Consider the following 23,188-nt stretch of genomic DNA (forward strand, 5'->3'; position numbering starts at 1 on the left):
TATATAAAAAGTTTAAATTTGCTTTTATTAGTTCTTTTTTATTGTGTCAAGCAGAATAATCCATATCCTTCTACATGAGGACTTTCAAATACTTGGGGGAAAAAAACTATCATGTCTACCCTCAATCTTCTCTTCTCCAGGTGAAACATTCAATTTCCTTCAAAGAACTCTCACAAGATTTGATCATATAGCCCTGTTTCACCATGGTGGCCCTTTGTAGAATGCTCTCCAGCTAATCAATGTTTTTTCTAGAGTTTGAATCCAGAACCAAACACAGACTCCAGTTATGGTCTTCCCAGGGCAGAGGGCAAAGATCAGAGGGGATTTTTATTTACTCACTAATTCCTAGACATTATATTTCTGTTAATGCAATCTAAGTTTTGCATCAGTGTTTTTGGTGGTGATGTCACATTGTTAATCTGTTGACTCACATAGACTTTGTAATTGAACATCAGTAGCATGTGTCAAATCAGGGCTGCTATCACTACACAGTACTCTTCAATTCCCTACTGTCAACACTGTCCCATTCAATTCAATTCCCTACCCAAACATCATCATAGCCTTATTTGGTTCTGTTCAGACTTATATGTCCATGTATCCTTGTAAAGGGCTTTTCCTCTTGAATATCTCACCAGAACTTTAAACTTGTATTGTTTAAAAAAAAAAAAAAGTGAGCTTCCATTCCTTCCTAAAGTTTTCTCTGAGAGGAAGCCAGGTAGAATAGTCAATAAAATGTTGGACTTAGGGCAGCTAGATAGTACAGTGGATAAAGCACCAGCCCTGAAATCAGGAGGACCTGAGTTCAAATGTAGTCTCAGACACTCAACACTTCCTAGCTGTGTGACCCTGGGCAAGTCACTTAATCCCAAATTGCCTCAGGAAAAAATTAAAATAAAATAAAAAGAAAGTACAAAAAAAAAAAAAAAAGAAGTTGGACCTAAAATCAGGAAGACTTAAATTCAAATACAACCTATTAGCTTATTATTTATTAACCTTGTGTATCTCCTGGGCAAGTCATTAACTTTGTTTCTTTCAGTTTCCTTCTCTGTAAAATGTGGACCATAAGAGCACCTATCTCTCAGGGTTATGGTAAGTATAAAATGAGATAATATTTATAAAGGGCTTCATATAGTGTCTGGCACAGAGTAAGCACTAAATAAATGCTTATTTCCTTCCTTCCTTATCCTTCCGACTCTATTATCTTGATCTGTTGCCCTAACATGCTCAAAACATTGGTATTATCTATTCCTCTTTCATCAAATACTGTTAATTCCAATTCTGCTTACAATTGTATGTTCCCATCTCTGGAAATACGAGCTATTATCAGAGTCATCACACTAGTTTAATCCCTGATTACCACTTGCCTGATTTGTGGCCAGTCCTCTTCCTACCTGGTCATGTTATCCTGCTCCAAATCTCCAAATCCAAAACTACTGCTCAGTAGTCCCATTTCTTACTAAGTAAAGTTCAAACTCTTTTCCCTGGCATTCAAGGCACTCTGCAATCCAGCACAACTCTACCTTTTTAGCCTAATTTCATATTATTTTTCTTCCAAACTGGAATGCTCTCTGTTCCTCAACTATACCACAATATTTCCTACCTTTTTGCTTTTGCTCTTCTGTACCTAATATTTAGAATGCTCTCCCTCTCACCAACTTTTGTCTGCTGAATTCCTACCTTTCTTTTAAAGTTCAAAACAAGTTCTACCTTCTCTCTGAACCTTAGAATTTTGCTTTGTTTTTCCTCTAATGCAAATATCATATGTAATTATGTATCTGTACTTATGTCACATCACTCTACTGCACTGCAATTCCATGAGAGTGAAGTCTGTGTGTCATATAAACTTTATATTTCTCCCAAATCATGACATAACACTCTGTAGCATTCATTAAATGCCAGTGTGCCAAGTACTTTGATGAGGGCTTAGGACACAAAGACAAATTCCTCACTTCTTAGGATCTTTCATCAAATGTTTGTTGAAGTGAACTAGTAGTAAAGTGTCTTGATATTTGTAAGCTTGAAAACTATAAAGCACAATACAAATGCTATTTATGATTACATTTTGTTTTAATTAATTTTGGTGATGAACTAAATGAATCTTTATTTTCCAGATGACGGCAATGAGTCAGGGTCACTACTAGACAGTGAGGAATTAAAAAAAAAAAAATTAGATCAAGTGCTTTCACACGAGGTGGAGTTTCCATGTTCACATTTTCTCATCCAAAAACTTTAAGCTCTAACTCTTTAGAGAGATGGGTTTTTTTTTGATATTAAAAAATTCTTCTATGCCTTTATTTTGTGGAGATTTTAGAATAATTGAATATTATACTTTGTCAAAGACTTTTTCTTTATCTATTGAAGTAATCATGTAATTTGGGGTGTTTCAATTTTTAATGATCACTAATCTTTTAAAAGAAACTGGGAGATAAGTGGAAACAGAATCAATGTCAATAAATCTAAGCTAAATTTCCAGAATTAAATTTTCCCATGGCAAGAAACGAATGCGATAGTTTTCTGATGGTGACTCCAAATGAGATCTCTGGTCACCTGGGATCACAATTCATTAATGTTAAAAAAAATTAGCTACATATCTACAAAAATGTGAAAAGCTATTCTGATATATTCTAGGAATAAATCATTCCCTGAAAGATCATTTTTGGGACAAAAGCTAAACTTTGGATTGGTTGCTCTACTTCAGAGGATGTGCAGATCCACTCACCTTTGTCACAAACTTTATGTAGTAAACACTTATCTTCTTCATTCCAGGTATGTAAGTATTCATCTGGGCCACAAGGTAAACATATGCTTTCAGAGGTAGCAGTGCATTTTGCTGACATATACTTTCCTTAAAAAAGAAAAAAAAATCTAAACCCCATGAGATTATCAACAAAGCCCCAAGATGACCCCTAAGAAAGATTTTTCTTCAGGTCTGATAAAGACCATTAATTGGTTGGAACCACTCAACAAGAGAGCTCTTGGAGCTCTCCAAGAAAGGGAAAGGAAGGAAGGGAAAGAAGGAAGGAAGAAAGGAAGGAGGGAAGGAAGGAAGGAAGGGAAAGAAGGAGGGAAGGAAGGAAGGAAGGAAGGAAGGAAGGAAGGAAGGAAGGAAGGAAGGAAGGAAGGAAGGAAGGAAGGAATAAAGGAGGAAGGGAGGAAGGAAGGAATAAAGGAGGAAGGGAGGAAGGAAGGAATAAAGGAGGAAGGGAGGAAAGGAGGGAGGGAGGAAGGAAGGAGGGAGGGAGGGAAAAAGGGAGAGAGGGAAGGAGGGAAGGAAGGAAGGAAGGAAGGAAGGAAGGAAGGAAGGAAGGAAGGAAGGAGGGAAGGAAGGAAAAAGTGGGTTTTGTTAGTAAAATACCTAAAATACAATGTTTTGAATGGAATTCCTATCATACTCAAATGCCAAGGACAATCACTTATAATTATGCTCTAGTGCATCTGAGGCAGGACCATCATCTCTCTCTTCTATAGTATTTTAAAAATCTGGTTTATTATCTCAAATTTTATTCATTTTAATTAAAAAATTGGGGGGGGAGTAGGCATTTTAGATCTGTGTTAATGGTGGAAGGAACTTCCAGTATGGAAACTCCTTCCATCAATGCAGATCACATACTTTGTTTCTAACTTTTAGACTTTCAGAATTGGTCTGGATATTAAGATGCTGAGAGATATGCCCATCATAACAGAGCTGACATGTATCAGAGGAAGAATGTCAGCTCAAGTTTTACTGGGTTCTAGCCAATGAGCATTTTACTCAGTCTACCATAACAGACTGAGTAAACTGAGTTAAAAAAAAAAAAGGCATAACAGGTTATGCCTCATTTACTCTTTAGGAGATGACATGCTCTTTATGGTGGCTAAGTATGGAACATTTAGACAGTGCAAATAAATAGCAGGAAAAAGAGAAGCTTTTTTTTTGTCTCAGAATGTATACGGCATGAAAATTCATAGTCACATTTATAATAACATGACTTAGAAAAGTAGTAACCTAATACAGCTTATGTCTCTCAGCAATGAGAGAAGGAAAGAAGATATAAAGTCTTCAGAGGCATTCTACGTGGTTGACAATTACAGTGTGAATATGTCCAAGGAAGTGATAGCAATAGTTAGTAGTAATTGTGTTCATCTATTCTTATTTTCACTTTGAGTGCTTGAATTTTGAGGTTATTGGGAAAAAAATAAAAAATATTATAAATTTGCTTCCCTCCTTGAGAGACTGTTAATAACTGGGTTCCATCAAGGCTTAAATACAAGAATTTTTAAATTTTCTTTTGCTTTTTTTGGAAGTGTTTAGGAAGCTATAAATAATTTTTCAAAATTTTGCCTTTCTGTGGTTTATTCAAGAGGGCAGTTACAGATATAATAACTTAATAGTAGCATTGTTTACTCAAGGAAAGGTAGATTTTAGAATAGCACAGAAATAATGTAGTGATTCCTTAGGTAGAAAGCAATTATGTTTGGGGAAAATAAGAAGATAAATGAAAAATATACCTGGATCACATTTGGTGCAGCAGCGTCCAAAGTGCTCATAATGCTTCTCACTGCTGCACCGAGGAGTGATTTGAAGAGTTAGCTAAAATGAGAATAGAGAATGGACATTAGGTAAAAGATTATATAGTAGTTAATTTCAAATCAAAATCTAAAAAATTATCCTTTGGTTACATTCTTAACAACTCAAGAAAACACCATGAAATACATGAAATGACAACTTCTGCTTTCTGTTGAGTGACTTCATTATAACTGATGTATTAATTTCTAGGATTGACCAACTCTCTAAGAATTTATTAAGTTTAACTGCTATAGTCCTCTAATTCATTTTAAGCATTTAAAAATAATCCACAATATTTTTCGTTAAGATAGCAATGTAAAAGGTCCTAGAAATAACTAACTTTATCATTAAAACCTCACCAAAGATCTAAGAGGGTACTTAGTGAAATAAGAATCAAAAAGACCAAAGAAAAACAACACTGAAATGTTCCATCTACTCTTGGACTCCACAAGAAGATAGCCAGAGCCTGCTGGTGCCCAAAGAAGGACCAGGCCAGCAAAGGCAGAAGCCAGAGTGAGTTCACAGAGATAAGAGTCTGGAATCTATGAGAGCTCAGATTGGGGATGCTCCAAGGTGGCAAGAAGCCAGTCTAAGTTCCCATCAATGAGTCTTGAAGATAAAAAGAGCTGGGCCCAGGCCTGTTGTAGTAGGATCAGAGAAAAGAGACAGAACCCTCCAATCACGCATTGTGCAGGGAGAAAAGGTTTGGCAGAATAATCTTTGGAGCATTGGAGCCATGGCAAAACATAGGGCAGATTCAATGACTGAGACTCTTAACATCTGCCTGGGGCCTGTCAAGGCAACAAGAGGCGACAGATCCATCTTCTGTGAAATTGTGAAAGGAGAAGTAGACAGAGACAGGGCCAAGACCAGTGAACCATCAGAGGATTGAACATACATTTCCACACCCATAGCCACACAAGCCAACCTCCCACCACATAAACACACACACAAAGAGAAAGAGTTTGGCATAGAAATACATTAAATTCAACAATTAAATTGGCAGGGGCCATGAAAAAGGAAAATGGAAGATGAGGAGAATTAGTCACAAGCAAGACAAATTTCAGTCTCAGAGGGTGGATCATTAAATGGTGATTAAAATAAAAGAAAGAAAGCAAATGAACAAGCTTTGGGTTAGGAAAAGAAAAGAGAGACAGAGAAATAGGATCAGAGTATTAAAATTATAGCTTGTTAGTGCTGATCTCATTACTTATCTTTCACCACCTTCTTCTCTATAAATAGGACAGAAGGTAATGAGAAGGAAAGGTAGGAGGATATAATTAAAGGGAAATACAATTAACAGTCGTAACTGAATGGGAAGGAGGTGAACTCACTTATAAAATAGAGGAAAAAAGCAGAGTGGATGAAACAGTAAAACCCAAAGTATGTTACACTTAGAACATAAATATTTACAGTTGCAATGAAGAGTCAGGAAAATGTATTTGACCTAAGGTGAATTTAGAAGGGGCTCAGACAAGCTGGTATATGTTGAATTGACTGTTAAATTGATTAATGTCAGTTGTAAACAGTAGAGATGTGGTCCCATTTGCCTTGTTCTTTGTACATGGAAACATCTATGTTCATAGATGTTCCTCATAACCAAGCAAAAAAATTAGAAATTAATAAATTAACATATTTTGGATTATATAAACATATAAGCTACATATTGGAATATATATATAAGGAAGGAAGGGAGAAAATTTCAGAACACAAAGTATTACAAAAATGAATGTTGAAAACTATCTGTACATGCATTTGGAAAAACACAAAACTATTCAAAAAAAAGAACACTTGAAAAACAGTTTACTCAACTCACTATCTTATAATCACCAAAAGATCAATGTATGGTTTACTCTAGTGATAAGATTACAAGAATATAAATGGTGGGGACAAGGGGAAAGGATATAATGATTATGTAGGGGTAAGAAAATCTTTGACAACATGTACTAAGCAGTGTAAACCATTTCTGGATTGCTGGGATTATTAGGAGTCAAAAGCCCTGAAATTCTTGGTTTAACTTTGTTACCAACTAGGTATGTCACTTTAGTCAAATTGTAATCTCTACAGAAAATTGGGGTTATTTTGAGCATATGGTAAGTAAGTTTCAGATAAATTGTTTTTAGTTATCAGGATCTTTCAGATTCTACAACAAACAATACCTAAACAAAATAGGGCAATCTGTGAAATATGGTCCAATGTAATCAAACAAAATGACAAATGTAATCAATCTTCTCTAGAAGACCGCCAACAAAACACTTTTCCCACCACAAGTATAATGGCGGAACTATATGTAGCACTCTACATGTTACCTATGGCCCAAGAACCTGTAGTCCAAGAACGTTATGTTCTTCTGTTTTGGCAACAAAATATATTTGTTTGACTAATTTTTCTTCTACTGAAAGATCTTTCTGGGAAATATCCGAATACAGCAAAACTATATAACTCATGTCTAGTTTTACCTCAATGTGGGAAAAAGAGGTCCCCAGTTCCCACACAAACTCTCAGACAACAATGCTTATAGTGTGTGGCAGAAGTGTCAGTGACCTGAGGTAAGGCTAGAATCAGATTAAAATGTAATTGGGAAATATTTAACAAAATAAATAAAAATACAAAAAGAGATAGATAATGTGAATATGTGGTTTTCCAACTCAATATGAGATCTTTTTTTACATGAAACAGTGGCCCTGGTTTATTTGAGTTTGATACCACGAGTGTGAAGCACATTCTTAATTTTACCCCACAGAAAAAAAGCAGAAAACTTATAATGGATTCACAGTAGCCTGTTAATAATTAACATAATACTTTCTATACTGATTATCACCTTCCTCCAGAACCATATTACTAATTTATGATTTAGCCTCAATTAATTAATCAATTCATAAACATTTATTAAGTGTGCATTGGCTCATATATTCAAGGCCTTTTCCTTCTTTTCCTTATTTTCATAGTAAGTGTATTTCTTCTGTGGTAGATTGTCATCTTTTCTCAATCTAATTCAATAATGGGGAAGGAGTATTTGGAAACAATAGAAAAAAAATAATAGGAAAGGAATAATAAACATGGTCAGTGCAAATTTTGTGACTAATAAGGTTACTCTGGGCCTATATACATAATATATACACAAGCATATATGCATACTTTATATATACATATATATAACATATATATATATATATACACACACATATTTGAAAATTATTGTAATGTTGATATCCCTCCAACAAAAAGCAAACTAACAGTAGTTTTTCAGATATTAAAAGTTATCAATTGCCTATAACTCATAAGAAATTTAGAAGAGTCTTTATAAGATAAGAATGTATTGTCTTGTGCTATATACACATAAAGGTACTTTCTGGGGGAATTTGGTAAAGAAAAAAAAAACTGACCTCAAGGAATATGAAAAATTCTGTAAGTGTATCTTAGTGACATCAAATCACAATGACAACAAAACATCACCTGACTTAAATATGTTGATCATGAACTCCCTGGCTATGTTTATGACTCATTCAATATGCTTACAGGCTCACACCAGCAGTCTGATATATATGAGTAAAAATGGGGAAGAACTATGTCTTTAGAAATAAATTATGTCCCCTAGCCTCTTTAACAGTCACTTAGATATGACTGTTATTATTGATATTTCAATGGCACCTCCACGTGGAAGACCAGGTATTTCTCATTGAGATCTCATGTACTCGGAAAAATATAGTAGCCTTAGAAGATGGATAGATCTGAAGAAGACCTCCAGGTAGCAACAGCAACAATTTTGCTATTAGTCAATTGTCTAATATAAAGTGGAATGAACTATATTTCTACCCTGAAGGTACTGTAAAAACAAAAACATACTTTGTCCTTCACTAATTATTTATGATTTCCTATAGATGGTGATCAAATCCTTCAAAGAGAAAACCCTTAATGTATAGGTTTACATATAAAACTAAGAAATGTACAATTCCCTGTGCACTTTATGAAATACTAAATTAATAAGTAAAACATCTATTAAGTGCTCACTATGCACAAAATAAGTTCTGGGGACACGTATAGAAGGGGGAAAAAAGGGTAGTCTCTATTCCCAAGGAGCTCACATTCTAATGGGGAAAGCGACACATACAGAAGGTTTCAGTTGCAAGTTAGATGAAAAGATCTTATGATCCCAAGGGTGCAGTGGCAAAGCTGAGGATGATGACATTTTAATAGCATTTCCACTATTTAAATCATCATATCAGTTTCTGTTTTAGAAACATTAGACAAAGGGATAGAAATATTATTAATCTGGACCAATTTCTAGTATTTAGGAGAACTCTAGAGCAAAATCTTTAAATAATCTATTTTTAATACCTCTGCTACCATTTTCAAATATAGACCATCTCACTTTACCAGCTACCCAGTGCCCTCCAAAGTTCTCCAAGGTTTCCCTCTTCCTTTTCAACATCTGGGTGTCCCATTTCCCCACTTTTCTCCCCTTCCCCAAGATGGAAAATAAATTTTAATATAGGCTATCCATGTACAATCATATTAAACATATTTTCACATTAGTCACATTATAAAAGAATTAGGACAAAAGGGGAAATTAAAAAAACAAACAAACCCCGAAAGCTGTATTCAGACTTCATAATTTTTTGTCTAGATGTGGACTCCATCATGAATCTTTTTGAATTGTCTTGGAACATGGCCTTACTAAAGAGAGCTAAGTCTAGCACTGTTGATCATCATACAGTGTTACTGCTACTGTACAGTTCTCCGCTCACTTCACTCAGTATCAGCTCATATAAATCTTTCCAGGTTTTTCTGAAATCTGCCTGTTCACCATCTCTTACAGCCCAATAGTGTTCCATTATATTCACATATAACTTTTTCAGCCATTCCCGAATTGATAGACATTCCTCAATTTCCAATTATTTGCCACCACAAATAGAATTGCTATATTTTTGTACACGTGGGTCCTTTCCTCTTTTTTATGATCTGAAATACAGATCTAGTAATTGTATTGAGGGATTAAAAGGTATGCACAATTTTATAGCACTTTGGGCATAGTTCCATATAAAATGATAAATTTTGAAGAGGGAAAATTGGAACACTAATGCATTATTGGTAGAGTTATGAACTAATCCAACCGTTCTGGAGAGCAATTGGGTACCACTTTCCTCCTGATGAGTTTTTAGTCTTATTTTCTCAAGACCATGCTTTCTTTGAGGTTATAAACTGCACTGGAGAAACATTGATTGGATAACATACTCCTTGTAGATGTGCTAGGAAATTACCGTGCTAACCCTTTCCAAAATAATTCCTTGTTTAAACTCAGGGAAAATGCAGTTATTTCAAGCACAGTAGTAGGACAAAGAACAGGTGACAAGAGAGATTTTTTAAAAGCACATTAGGTAGATGTCTGCCATGAATTCAACAAACATTTGTTAAGCCCTTATTGTGTATTGATTATGTGCTAGATATTGGGAAGTTGGGAGTATTTTTCTCCAAAGCCGCACATACATAAACAGTCAGCTGGCTCACAGCATGCATATAAACTTTCAGACAGAAGCCTTAGCCAGCCTTTTCCCTCTTGCCCCAAACCAAGGCAAATGCCAGGAGTTGGGAGGCAGTTCTATCTACTGGGGGAAGGAAGTGTCTCCAAGAAACCCTAAGGTTTATAGGCTGCTAAGAGAATGGAAACTTCTGGGGGAAAAGAAAAGCAAAGAGAAGGGCAGGGCCATGAGAGAAAGAAAGAGGCAAGCATGAGGATATCATGAAATTTCTAAACTTCAGGAAAAGTAAGTAGGATAAAGAAAGCCTTGGGGTAAAAAGCTGCCGCCATGGATGCAGGGCTAGGGCACACTCTAAGACAGCTTATTAATGCACTCCAAATTTCCCTGTTGTTTAGGTTTATTTCTGTTGTATCCCCACCTGCCCTGTGATAAAATGTTATCTTATTATATCATAGTAATTTTCGAGAAGAAACTTGGAAAGTAATTTATACAAATATCTTTGTATCCTTTTAAGCTATCACTAGAAAGTAAAAATACAATCAACTTCACTTAGTTTTCTCCTTGTAAAATGGGGTTTTTAAGGCTGCAAATCTCCTTCATAGGATTGATTGAGATTAAACTTAAAAGTAGTCCTGCTTTTTGTGAGCTGGAGTGTAGTTTAGCCTACAGGAATAGTAAGATATAAAACTGGACTAGTGATGATTTGTGGAAGGTCTTGAATTAAACAAACAGGTTTCTTTCTTTTGTATTTAAGAGTTGAATGTGTTTTAGAATTTTATTATACATGATTTGATTCATGGATTAAGTATGAATCATTATAATAGTTATAGTAACCATATGATAACAATATATGGTAATATTTTGTAGAGATAGGGGCTGTGACTGGGATTGAACTTATGATCTCACTGGGCACTTCTAGATGAGTAAACTCCATCTACCAATGCAGGTCAATACTTTCCCTAATATATTTTGGTATAAAATTGGAGATGTAATTTTTCTCAAGGCCACACTGTCAGTTAAGGTCAGAGCCAAGACTTGAACCCAAGACCTTCCAGGGCTTACTCTACTTCTCTGCCACATTATAAAAAGTTCTATTATAGTTTTTTTTTTCTTTTCCTTTTTGTTGAGACAATCAGGGTTAAATTACTTGCGCAGAGTCACACATCTAGTATGATCTGAGGCTGAATTTGAACACAAGTTCTTCTGACTTTCTAGCTGCCCCTGTATTATAATTTTTAAACACCACCAAGTTATAGATATTCCATTTAATGCATTAAGTTTGTACTAGTCAGCCTATATTCATTAATACCTTTCACTATACCCTTCTTAGTGTAATTTAGGGTTTATAAAATATTTTCTTTACAACAATCATGATTGTAAAAAATCACATTCAAAGTTTCTCTCTGGAAATGATATGGTGTATTTGCTACACTAAGAATCAAATGTCCTGGATCCACATTCTATTTCAGATACCAACTGGAAATATGAATATGAATAAATCACTTAACCTTTAAGAGTTATAATTTCTTTTCTTAAATGGATATTTCAATACTTGTACTGTCTGGATCATAACAGTTGTGAGAAAAATAATTCACAGACCTTTAGGAGCTATATAAATGTGAATTACATTATAAAGAGAGATTTTCTGGAAATCTCAAAAAAGAAAAAAAAAAAAAAAAAAAAAAAGGAGTTTACTGACTTCCTGAGTTTTTTTTAGGTCTTTCCTTCTTTATATTTGTTTCTGAATATGTGGACCAGTGTTCATTTTCATGGCTAGCTTAAGATTATTCCAGAATGTTAACCACATGTGTTAAAGGCTTTTTCATGACAGTAAATAATAGACATCTATGTTGAAATGATGATTGTTTTGTGTGGGTTGCACCCTGAAGTGGTTAAAGCAATATTTTTCCATTGATGCTATTAGACTGTAAATCATGGAACACTATAACCTCCAAGGAATTAAAGTGGCAGGCATCTCAAAAGCAATGGTAAGATCAGAGATCCATCTAAGTGCTGAAGATATAATCAGTGGAAATCCTATCCTTCACCCTTGGGTTTAAATCCTTACTGAAAATTCATTTGGAATTTATAATGAAAAAATTATGAAAAGCAGAGATGATACTGTTCATAATAATTTTCATGCTTTTCTTCCATAATGGTTTGCAAGTAAACAAATTGATATTGCTTTTGCATGCCACCACTCAGCAAGAAAATAAAACCCTCTGGTTGTGGTAGTTTTTAAACTCTCTTGGCAACTGCTAAGTTAGTTAAACTTCAAAAAGAGAAGTGGGAGTAGCAAAGGGAATAACTATGGGGTTATAGATTGAAAGCTGGAAGGAAACTTAATGGCCATCTAGTCCAATTCAATGGTTTTACAGTTGATGAAAATGAGATCTAGAGAAATATAAGAACTTCCTTAAAGTGACATAAGTATTTAGCTGGTATTTTAACTTAAATGCTTTGACTCCCTATCCAGCACTTTTTCTTTAGTGTCATAATACATCAATTAGCTAATGTCTTTCATCTTTTTCTGCATATTTTCTCCAAATTGAATATTTTATTTAAGCAGACTGGGTTGTAGCTTTTGTAACTGTATGCAGTTTCTTATCTCCTTATTATCCTTTCTTCTAAAGGTGAAGTCACTATTGATTTTGATCTTTGCTCCAACTAGTCAATGGTCTAAGTGCAGGAAAACATCTGATTCATAAATGTCAAATATATTACCTATCTGTCATTTTCTGCTTATTAGGATATATATAATCAGTTTCATTTTCAGTGACGTTATTCAGTGCTTGTCATGTTTATCACCTTTTCTTTTCTTTTTAAAAAATTCTTCAATAGTATTTTATTTTTCCAAATACACATAAAGATAGTTTTTCAACATTCATTTACATAAAACTTTGTGTTCCAAATTGTTTCCCCTCAGTCCTTTACCCCTCCCATCCCCAAGAAAGCAAGCAAACTGTTATTATGCAAGAAAAAATAGACCAAAAAGGAAAGAAAAACACATAAACAAAAACTTTGCTTTGATCTGCATTCATTCTCCATAGTTTCCTCTCTGGGTGCAATTGGCATTTTCCATACCAACAGACTCTTTTGTTGTTGTTGTTTTTTTTCTTCCTTTTTTCCCCAAAATATTTTATTTTTATTTTTTTCCAAATACATTCAAAGATATTTTTCAGCATTCAACTTTGAAAAACCTTGTATTCCCGATTTTTTCTCCCTCTCTTCTCCCATCCCTCATCCCCAAGATAATAAGCAATACAATATAGGTTAACCATGTGCAATTCTTCTAAACATATTTCCATATTCACAGCAAACTCTTTTCTTAAATAAATTCATGATTCATGCTATGCTTCTAAATAATCTTTTAACCTTTGGTCTCATTCATTTCTTACTCTCAGGCCATATTTTAAACATAGTTAATGCTGTCCTCTTAGAAACACTTTTATAATGAAGACAACAAGATTTGCAAGTAATATGACAATGTAGAGAAACAGATACTTCCTTTGATTCCCTACAACCTCTCAAACCTCTCCAAAATATAAGCTATACATTAGATTAAAAAAAATAAAAACTTTAGTTGTTTCTACAGTGTAGCCAAGAACTCTAATAAGGTACCCAATGAACCAACAACATAGAAGGCTAATGGCTCATTTCTGATCCTTAAGCTGGATCACTTAGTCACTCCTCTCCAACAGCCATCATGCTCTGGCAGGACTAGCACAACCCAACTCAGACATTTTCAATCAAATTCAGCTCTACTCCCTCTTCCATTCACTGTCACCCTTTCTGTGCAGCATGGAAAAACCAAAAGGCAAAAGCTTGCCCTGCCTAGGACTATGATATAGCAAAGCTCTTGTAACAGTACTAAGCCATAGAACTGAGGATCAGGTGGAATTGGGGCAGAATACTACCAAGTCTGAGGCAAAGGAGACTGGCATCCACCTGGGGCCAGTTCTACTCCCCCAGAAGTCATTTAAGGAAGAGAACTGAGAGATCAACAAAACTGTGAATTACCCAGAATTTTAAGAGGTTGAGACAACTTTGGGGCTCAGCCACTAGAGGAAAATACTAACAAAGGAGAAGGATATTTCTGAATAATCTAAAAATTAAACAAGACTCTGAAAGCAGAATTTACAGCCTTCATAGAAGAAATATCAGCAGAATAGAAAAACTTGAATCTGCAATGGTAAACTTACCCAAAAAAGAGAGAATGCAGTGGATAGAGCACCACCCCTGGACCTGACTTTAAATCTGGTCTCAGACACTTAACACTTCCTAGCTGTGTGTCCTTGGGCAAGTCACTCAACCCAATTGCCACAGAAAAAAGAGAGAGAGAGAATGGACTGGGGATAGCTAGGTGACACAGGGTACATAGCATTGGCTCTGGAGTCAGGAGGACCTGAGTTCAAAACTGACCTTGGATACTTACTAACTGCGCAACTTTACCCAAGTCACTTAACCCCAATGGTCTAGAGAGAGACAGACAAGAGAGATAATAGACTGGAAATGCAAATTCACACAAGTGAAGGACAATTTGATAGAGAACCCAAAAACAATTAAATTACCAAATATCAAGATATAGGTTAATATGAACTAAGAAGAATGAACTAGAAATCATTTTGAAAGCCCTGAGGAGTCCGTTTTCAAGATACAGCAAAATGGGGAAGGAAAGAGAACAAACCTTTATTAAGCACCAACTATGTGCTAAGCACTGCACTAAGGGCTTTACAAATATTATCTCATTTGATCCTCATCACAATCCTGAGAGGAAGATGCTGTTATTACGCCCCCATTTTGCAGTTGAGAAAACTAAGGAAAACAGGTTTAAGTGACTTGCCCAATGTGACACACCTAGTAAATGGCTGAGGGTGAATTTGAACTTAAATCTTTCTTTCTCTAAGTCTAATATTCTATCCATTGCAGTCTCTCTTTGCCTAAGAAGATCCCAAAGTAGTAAGGAAAAAAACAATAGTGGTAACCAAGACACTATCAAAAACACATATTCCTTTGCTGGCTTTGTCATCCCTATAAAGTAGTTACAAGAAAGGTCTTTGCACTTATAGAATGCTTCAATAGATTTTCTTTTTAGACTCTTTCTCAGATTTCCTACAACAAATCACATCTTCACACATACTGAGAGCACATAGTCCACATTTATCTTTTACAAAACATTTGATTTGGTAAGATAAAATATACCCTAAAAGGTGTGTCTTATGTATGTAAAGATTGTGTGCTAGTTCTAAGAAAAGAAAACATGCTCATTCTCACACTCAAAGATGACTAGAACTGTCAGAGATGATTTCTTACAAAATAGACTAATTTGAAATCTTTCCTCAATATGATAAATGTTGTTGTTATTTTTGTTTGGTCATTTCAATCATGCCCCACTCATTGTCACCTTGTTTGGGGTTTTTTGGGCAAAGAGACTGGAGTAGTTTGCACCATTCCCATCTCCAACTCATTTAATATAGTAGGAAACTGAGGCAAAGAGGGTTAAGCTACTTGTCCTAGATTCCAGAGCTAGTAAGTCTCTGAGGCCAGATTTGAACTCATAAAGATGAATCTTCTTGACTGCTGATCCAGTTCTTTATCTACTATATCACCTAGATCCCCCTGTATGATAAATAGTATTTCTCTAAAATGCAGATCTAGGGGGCAGCTAGGTGGCGCAGTGGATAGAGTACCAGCCTTTAATTCAGGAGGACCAGAGTTCGGATCTGGTCTCAGACACTTAACACTTCCTAGCTGTGTGACCCTGGGCAAGTCACTTAACCCCAGCCTCAGAAAGGAAAAGGGAAAAAAAAAAGAAATAGTAAAGATAAAATGCAGATCTAGTATTTTATATAGTAGAAAGATGTTAATGTTCTTTCCTATAAGATCAGAGGTAAGTCAACAATGTCTATCATCCCCACCACTGTATGACATAGCACTGGAAACTTTAGCAAATAATACAAGAAAAAGAAATTGAAGGAATAAAAGGCAAGAAATAAGTAAATATCACTTTTTTGGAAATGGTGTGATTTTCTAATTAGAGAACCCTAGAATTTCACCTAAGTAATTAATTGAAACAATAACTTCAACAAAGCAATAAGATTAAAAAAAACCCTAAATCATCAGTCTTTATGTTTATTACAAAGAATATCCTACAGAGGCCAGAGGGAGCTTGGTGGCGCAGTAAGGGAGATTATTAGACTTGAAGTCAGGAAAGCAAGGTGAAAAGCTGCCTCGGATACTTAATAGTTGTGTGGCTGTTGGCTAGTCCACTTTTCTGTGCCTCAGTTTCTTCATCTGGAAAATGAAAGGGCTGGTTGGAATGACGGCCTTTGAAGTTTATTCCACCTTTCAATTTATGATTCTTTGATCTCTATGGGACCTTTTCTCACCTGTAAAAAGAGAGAGTTAGAAAAGATGACTCCAAAGATGCTTTCTGTCTTTAAGTCTTTGAAAATTTGATGTTAGGAAATGTTAAAAGGCCCAGAAGAGAGGCTTCCAAGGCATTTAGCAGATTTTGTAAAGAGAATATGGACAAGAAACACATTTACTCAGGCATGGATTGGCTGTGACCTGCATTGATCACCTCAGTGAGGACAAAAGTCCATATAATTATTGAAGCTTGAACTGTGGACTTGAAAAATCATACACATGTTCTAGAGGAAAATTAATCTATCCTTCATCAGGCAGAACAAAATCTGCCTTTGGTACTACATTGTTAACCCAATAGCAATAAAAATTACAAGTTATTATGCATGCTAAAATGACTTGTCTTACTCATTGGAAAACACCTCCAGACACATAACAAAGGACAAAGAGACTTGTTCCCTTCTGTCAAATCAGGAAAAAAGGTAATCTAGAAGAACAAACAAGGGAGTTTCCAAAGATTTTATAAAATAACATTAATGATGATAATTGTGCTACAAATTATTCAGGTGAGGATGGTATCAAATTTCTTAATCCTGTGGTAAAACTGAAAGGTGTAGTTCTGGTTAAATAGAAATTACTAAATATGAAAATAATACCTATTTAAAAGGTTTAAATTTTAAATACAACTAGAACTGATCCTACTAAGAACTAGGCTTTCTCAGTAACTTTAATCAGCCAAGTTTATCTACAGCAAAAACTAGGGAGAAAAAAAGGGCACCTTCTAGCATTCCCAAACTACCTCAAAAATCATCCTAAAAGCATTAAATTGAGGTTATTTTGGCCGCAACATAATGACAGTGTAGAGGCATGAGATTAGGAATCAAAGAATCTGACTTCTTCTCTAAGCTCTACCTCTTACTGTCTGTGTGACACTGGGCAAGTCACTTAGCCTTTTTTAAGGCTCAGTTTTCCTGATGTGGAAAATGAAGTGACAGCAGTCATGATTTTTTTGAGTCCCTTCCACTTCTAAATCTAAGAACTTTCAGGGTCAAAAAAATAGACAAACTGTGATTTCAGTACCCTACCCTCCATGTCTCCGGACATTTACTTGCAGATTGAACAGTTCAAAACATTTATTAAGTTTTATTATAAGCAAGATACAAAAATAAGGACAAAAGAGTATCTCCCACTGGAAAATTTCATTGTCCTTAGAAGATAATTTGGAAAGGGAATTATCGATCTAGCACGCCTAGACTTCCCTTGAGAGGTAACAAAACCCAGAGCTAGGGAAAACATTTAGAATACCAAACCCTAGAGACAGCACAGAGGATAGACTGCCAGCCTTTGAGTAAGTAGGATTTGAATACTGGATACTGGGAACTGGGAAAATCATATAATTTGATGGCTTCATTCCTTACCCCCCCATCCCTTGCAAATTGCAAGGATCTGGGTTGGGGGTGGGGAATGTAACACATTAAACAAAATGAGTTTTATTAAAGTGTAACAGCCAATTAACAAATAGAAATCGACTGATATCAGATTCTCCCTTGCTGTTTTGAGAGAAGTGATGAAAAGACAATAATGATATTGAGCCTTAAAGAGCTACGTGTGCTTTGCTAGGGAAGAGAGAGAAATGAAGATGCAACTCAGGAAGTTCTTTAGAAATCTCATGATATCACAGGAAGAAGTGGGTTCCCTCCTTCAAGGAAAGATAAGTAACTTCTTATAGACAATGTTTACAAGTGGGGGGATGGAGAATAGAGATCTTGTCCAGGTATAAGCAGACTAGTTCTCTGAGGTTCTGTGATTCTACAATTGTTTATTAAATATTATGAACTGATATATCAAAATAATAATAAAAGATACTAACATCAAATGCTGTCTGACTGACTGGATTAAGTAGATAAAAGGAGTCAAAAACTTTTAAGGAAATAACAATATGATGGAGCCAGGCATCCCAGACACAAGAGGAATTCCCATAGCCTAAAGATACCTGGAAACAGAAGGGAAAACTTTAAAATGTTATTGGAAAAAAGTATATTTCTAAGTAGGGGTTAGAACTTCCTCCAAAGCAGAATGCTCACAGATGTTTTCTAACATTTGGCATGACATAAAGCTACAAAAAACACAGTCTTTTGCCAAAACTTTTCAACCTGGTCCACGGGGAAATTTTTTTTTTCATAAAGATTCATCTCTGATTTTTAAAGAAGAGGAAAAATAGCTCTTAATAGAAATTAAACAATATTGCTCTTATATATTTATTCCATGGTAAAAGAGGTGGAGAATTTTGAAGAATGGAAGATTAAGGGAAATATGTTCTTCCCAGACAAATTAACCTCTGAGAGTAAGGAAACAATGATGGACTTTATATTTTTATTACATTCTTCCCTATTGGAAACAAAGGGATGAACAAGGATGACTATTTAAAATGGGCCTTCATCAGATGTACAGCCAATACAAGAAATTTTGATAAGGCAAACCTCAGAGAAATGCTATAGATATAAACCTGACCTTTAGCAATTTGGGTGACCAGTAGAAATAATAAAAAATAATTATTCAAGTTTACATACCACCTTAATGTTAATAAAGTGCTTTCTGCTCTCCCCCCTACCAAAATAATCCTTAAAATAGGTCTTTTCATTTCTCTTTTATAGATGTGAAAACTAAGACTTGGAGAAAACTGAGATTCAGAATCATTCAGTTATTAAGTCTCAGAGATGAAATATGAACTCAGTCTTTCTGGTCCTAAGGCCTTAATCTTTTCACTGTACAATACTGCCCATTCCCCCAAGATCCCTTGTGCTTATTACCTTTCATCATTCACACTTTGCTAATCTTCAACCTCAGGTAGCCCCTACCATCCAATTTCTCAAATTTACTGTTGTCAATCGTGTCTGAAGAATGCCTTGAGTTTTGAAAAAATGAATATTGAAAGCTATCTTTGTATTTGAAAAAATAAAATACTTTAAAAAAGAATGCCTTGAAACAGCTCTGGCTTCATTCATTATGTCAGTGCTATCTAGTAACAGTTAAACCCTTGTGGCTTCCCTAACATCATTCTATTTAGCACTTACTGATACCCTCTAAGATCTGTAGCTTAAACTATTTACAGCTTCCCTATAAGACTTTCCTTCCCTCAGACTGTCATATGCTTCTTGAAAGTAGGGACTATATTTTGCCTTTGTTTATAACATCAACCCCCAGCACCAACAGTGACAACTCCAAACATTTTGCTCTCTCCTCAGGAGCCCAAATCTAGTCGAGCTTGTTCTACCACCACTAGATAACTTTTCTCCCACTTCACCAAAGGCATAAAGAATATCTTGTCCAATAATTGGCATGGCATTTCAGTGGGAAAATTGGCAAATTTAAACGAGTCCACAGGAAGATGAAATCAGGTAGGTGAGGGGACTGGGAAGCGGGACACAAGAAAATCAATGAAAGGAAGTACAGAATTAAGTACTTAGTGGGGAACATGGTTGAAATCTTTAGATATTTGAAGAGTTGTCATGTGAAAAGGGAATTAGATTTGTTTTACTTGGCCCCAGAGGGCAGAATTTGTAACTAATAGGTGGAAATTACAGGGAGACAGAATTTGGCTCAATCCAAGTGAAAACATTCTGACAATCAGAGCTGTCCAAAAATAGAATGAGCTGCCTCGGGCTGAGTGAATTCCATGTTTCTAGAGGTTTTTAGGAGGAAACTTCCTCAGTGACTACTTGTGGGGGATGCTGTGGTAGGTAACACTCATATTTTAGGTAGCAATTGAACTAATAATAATAGCCAGCATTCACACAGCACTTTAAGGTTTTGTAACACAAGCTATTTAGGTTTACATAAGTTATCTCTCTTGGTCAAGATGGTCTTCAAAATTTCTTTCAGTTCTTCAACATTATCATTCTAAGTTTAAGACCATTTTAAGTGAAATCCTTCAGTTATCCTCCTTATATGCCTCAAGGTTTTGAATCTTTACGTCATCTCTTCTTTCTTTACTGTTTTGGAAAAAGATAAGAACAACCTTTTAGCTCCCTTCTCACATCAGTTCTACACTCAAATTACTTGCCTAGTAACAATCTCTTGCAAGCTGAACCATAGACCAAGCCTTACTTGACTAACATCCTCTTGAACTTTGCTGTGATTTTCTGATTGTAAACTTGCTTTTGTTTCAGACACTGTCTGACATTTCTAGTCCTCCTTGCTCCACAGCACGTGATTCTTGCTTAAGGCCCATTCATGCTACAATTCCAACCTCCCATACCCCATGTATATGGGGATTTTTCAGGTTTATCCTTTGCTCTCCTCCCAATTAGGAAAGAACCAACCAGCCACGTGATAATGGACCCTGCTCAGTCACAGCCCTTAATGTCTTTTAGTCTGTCTGAGAATAAAATGAAGTGGAAGACTATTGTCCTACCAAGGAATAGGAAACCCAACTCTTATTCAAACCAAGATATCATCTTTTGGGGAGTGAGGAAAGAAGTAAGAAAAGTTGGAAAACAACTGTTGTGTTAAAAATGCCTCAACAAAATACCGTTTTGCTGAGGTTTGCATTGTTTTACAGAAAAAGGTTTGTCCATTAGACATCGCAAAGAATTTGGCCACAAACTTACAACAGGAAGACCTGGAGTTTCAGTGAAACACATGTAGAATAGAAAACTTAAAGCCACAGGTTTTTTGTTCCTGAACTTGGCAGCCTAGGACACTATAATCTCTTCAATTGACAAGCCTATGCCAACACCCTTTTAATCTTAACTACATACATTAAACAACCTTTTGTAAAACTTGGTGGAAAGTTAGCCAGGTTAGTCACCTAGCACCCTACCACCTTTCTGTGCTTTTTACATCTTACTCCCAGTGACCCTAGAATTTCCGACATATATCCTCAGCTCTGAGTATTTTCTCTAGCAGTCCCCAAGTCCTAGAAGGCTCTCCCTGTTGAGGTCCAACAATTAACCTCACTCACTTCCTTTAGATCCCAGGGATAATCCCATCTTCTTAAGGAAGCCTTCCTTAAGTCTTCTTAATTCTAGTGCCTTCCCTCTGTTGACTGTTTCCTATTTATCCTAAATATAACTTCACAGTTGATTTTTCAGTCCTGTCCAACTCTTTGTGACCCTATTTGGGTTTTTCTTGGCAAAGAAACTCATTTGCCATTCCTTTCTCATTTTACAGATGAGGAACTAGGCAAACAGAGTTTAACGACTTGCTCAGTAAGATTCATGAAGTCTTCCTGATTCTAAGCCTAATGCTCTATCCATTGTACCACCTAGCGGCCCTGTTTTAGCTTGTTTTTTATATAGTTGCATGGTGTTTACCCCATTAGATTGTGAATTTCTTGAGTACAGGAACTCCTATTGCCTTTTTTTTAATATTCCCAGTGCTTAGCACAGTGCCTGACACATAGAAGGCACTTCAGAAATGTTTATTGCTTGATTGATGGCAAGAGTTACCTCCACTGATGAAAACTAACCTCAGACTAAGCTTAAGCAAATTCTTTTCTGAGGTACTTCATCTTTATTCCTTCAAAATTACTTCAAGGAAGAAGACAGTACTCCCAAATAATTACCAAGATCTGTTGAATTCGTTCTTATTATCTAGTTTGCATCTGCTCCCAACTTTCTTCCCATCTCACCTCCCACCTTAAAGCAAGCTCTCAATAGTTCTCACTTGGACAATACCAAACTGGATTCCTAGCCATGAATCTCTCCCCTCAACAATCCATCTTTCACACTAATATTAAAGAAATCTTCCTAAATCATAGTACTAATCATGTTGCTCAATTGCCATAAAGCTCTTATGATTCTCCAATGTTTATGGTATTCAAGACACTTTATAACCTATCTGAAGTCTATCTTTCCAGAGTCAACTATTCTCTTAAACTCATCCCATTCCTTAGCTAAACTAGATTATCTTCTGTTCCCAGAATTTACTGCCATGTTTTTTGAAGCCTTTTTCTTCCACCACTCTTTATATTCAGAAGATATATAATATTTATATTATGTTATATTCATCTTCTCCCCACTCCATTTCCTCTAATGAAATCCAATTTGTGTTTCAAAGACTAGGTGAAATGTCATTTCTTCCATAAAATCTTACAAGGTGCCCCTAGCTAGATATGTTCCCTGCATTTGTACTTCATTAACTCTACACTACTTCTAACTCTTCCCATATATATAATATGTATTTGTAGGAGGAAGTGTCACAAGTTTTTAAGGATAGGAATGCTTTGAAGCTATTGTTCTTACAATGCTATCTTAGTACATGTCTTTGCTAGGACTAATTGTATTTATTGGTTAACTATTAACGGAAGCACATTGGAGGAGGCTCATGAACTATAGTTTTGATTTTAAAATGTGCAGATATATAGATTTCTCTCCAAGAGGATAAAAAAAGAATTGATGGGAGTAATATTCATTTTCTGGGGACTCAACCCACTATAATACATATGTGTATATATATATATCTATATTATCTATATCTATATATATATATATACATATATAGATAGATAGATAGATAGATAGATACACACTAGTTGTGACCTTGGCCTCAATTTCCTTATCCCAACACATACACACATTTGCAGGAAGGAAAAGTGAGTATTTAGTGTAAAAAAATCTTGTAATTGTTTTTATCATTGGTAATCTCATTTTAAGATTCTGGATCAATACTTTTACAAGATGACATGGTATTCATAGATTTTCAAAGGAGAAGATGAATTATTTGGTAGATGACATTGATCTGACTTGCTAATACATACATACACAATATATATACATACATATACACACACATA

At 35.4% G+C, this 23,188-nt stretch overlaps 1 protein-coding gene across 2 annotated transcripts in view; it reads right to left on the reverse strand.

The window, feature by feature from the left end:
• The window catches only part of TNFRSF11A (TNF receptor superfamily member 11a), a 102,282-nt gene that overhangs the window by 40,724 nt on the left and 38,370 nt on the right, over positions 1 to 23,188 (reverse strand). For both annotated transcript variants that reach the window (XM_074279034.1, XM_074279033.1), the window contains 2 exons: positions 4,489 to 4,570; positions 2,720 to 2,845 (listed from right to left, as the gene is read on the reverse strand). In XM_074279034.1, coding sequence (XP_074135135.1) covers positions 2,720 to 2,845; positions 4,489 to 4,570 — 208 coding nt within the window. The remainder of the gene's footprint in view (positions 1 to 2,719; positions 2,846 to 4,488; positions 4,571 to 23,188) is intronic.

The sequence above is a fragment of the Sminthopsis crassicaudata genome, chromosome 1 (assembly GCF_048593235.1).
Source record: "Sminthopsis crassicaudata isolate SCR6 chromosome 1, ASM4859323v1, whole genome shotgun sequence".
Lineage (NCBI taxonomy): Eukaryota > Metazoa > Chordata > Mammalia > Dasyuromorphia > Dasyuridae > Sminthopsis > Sminthopsis crassicaudata.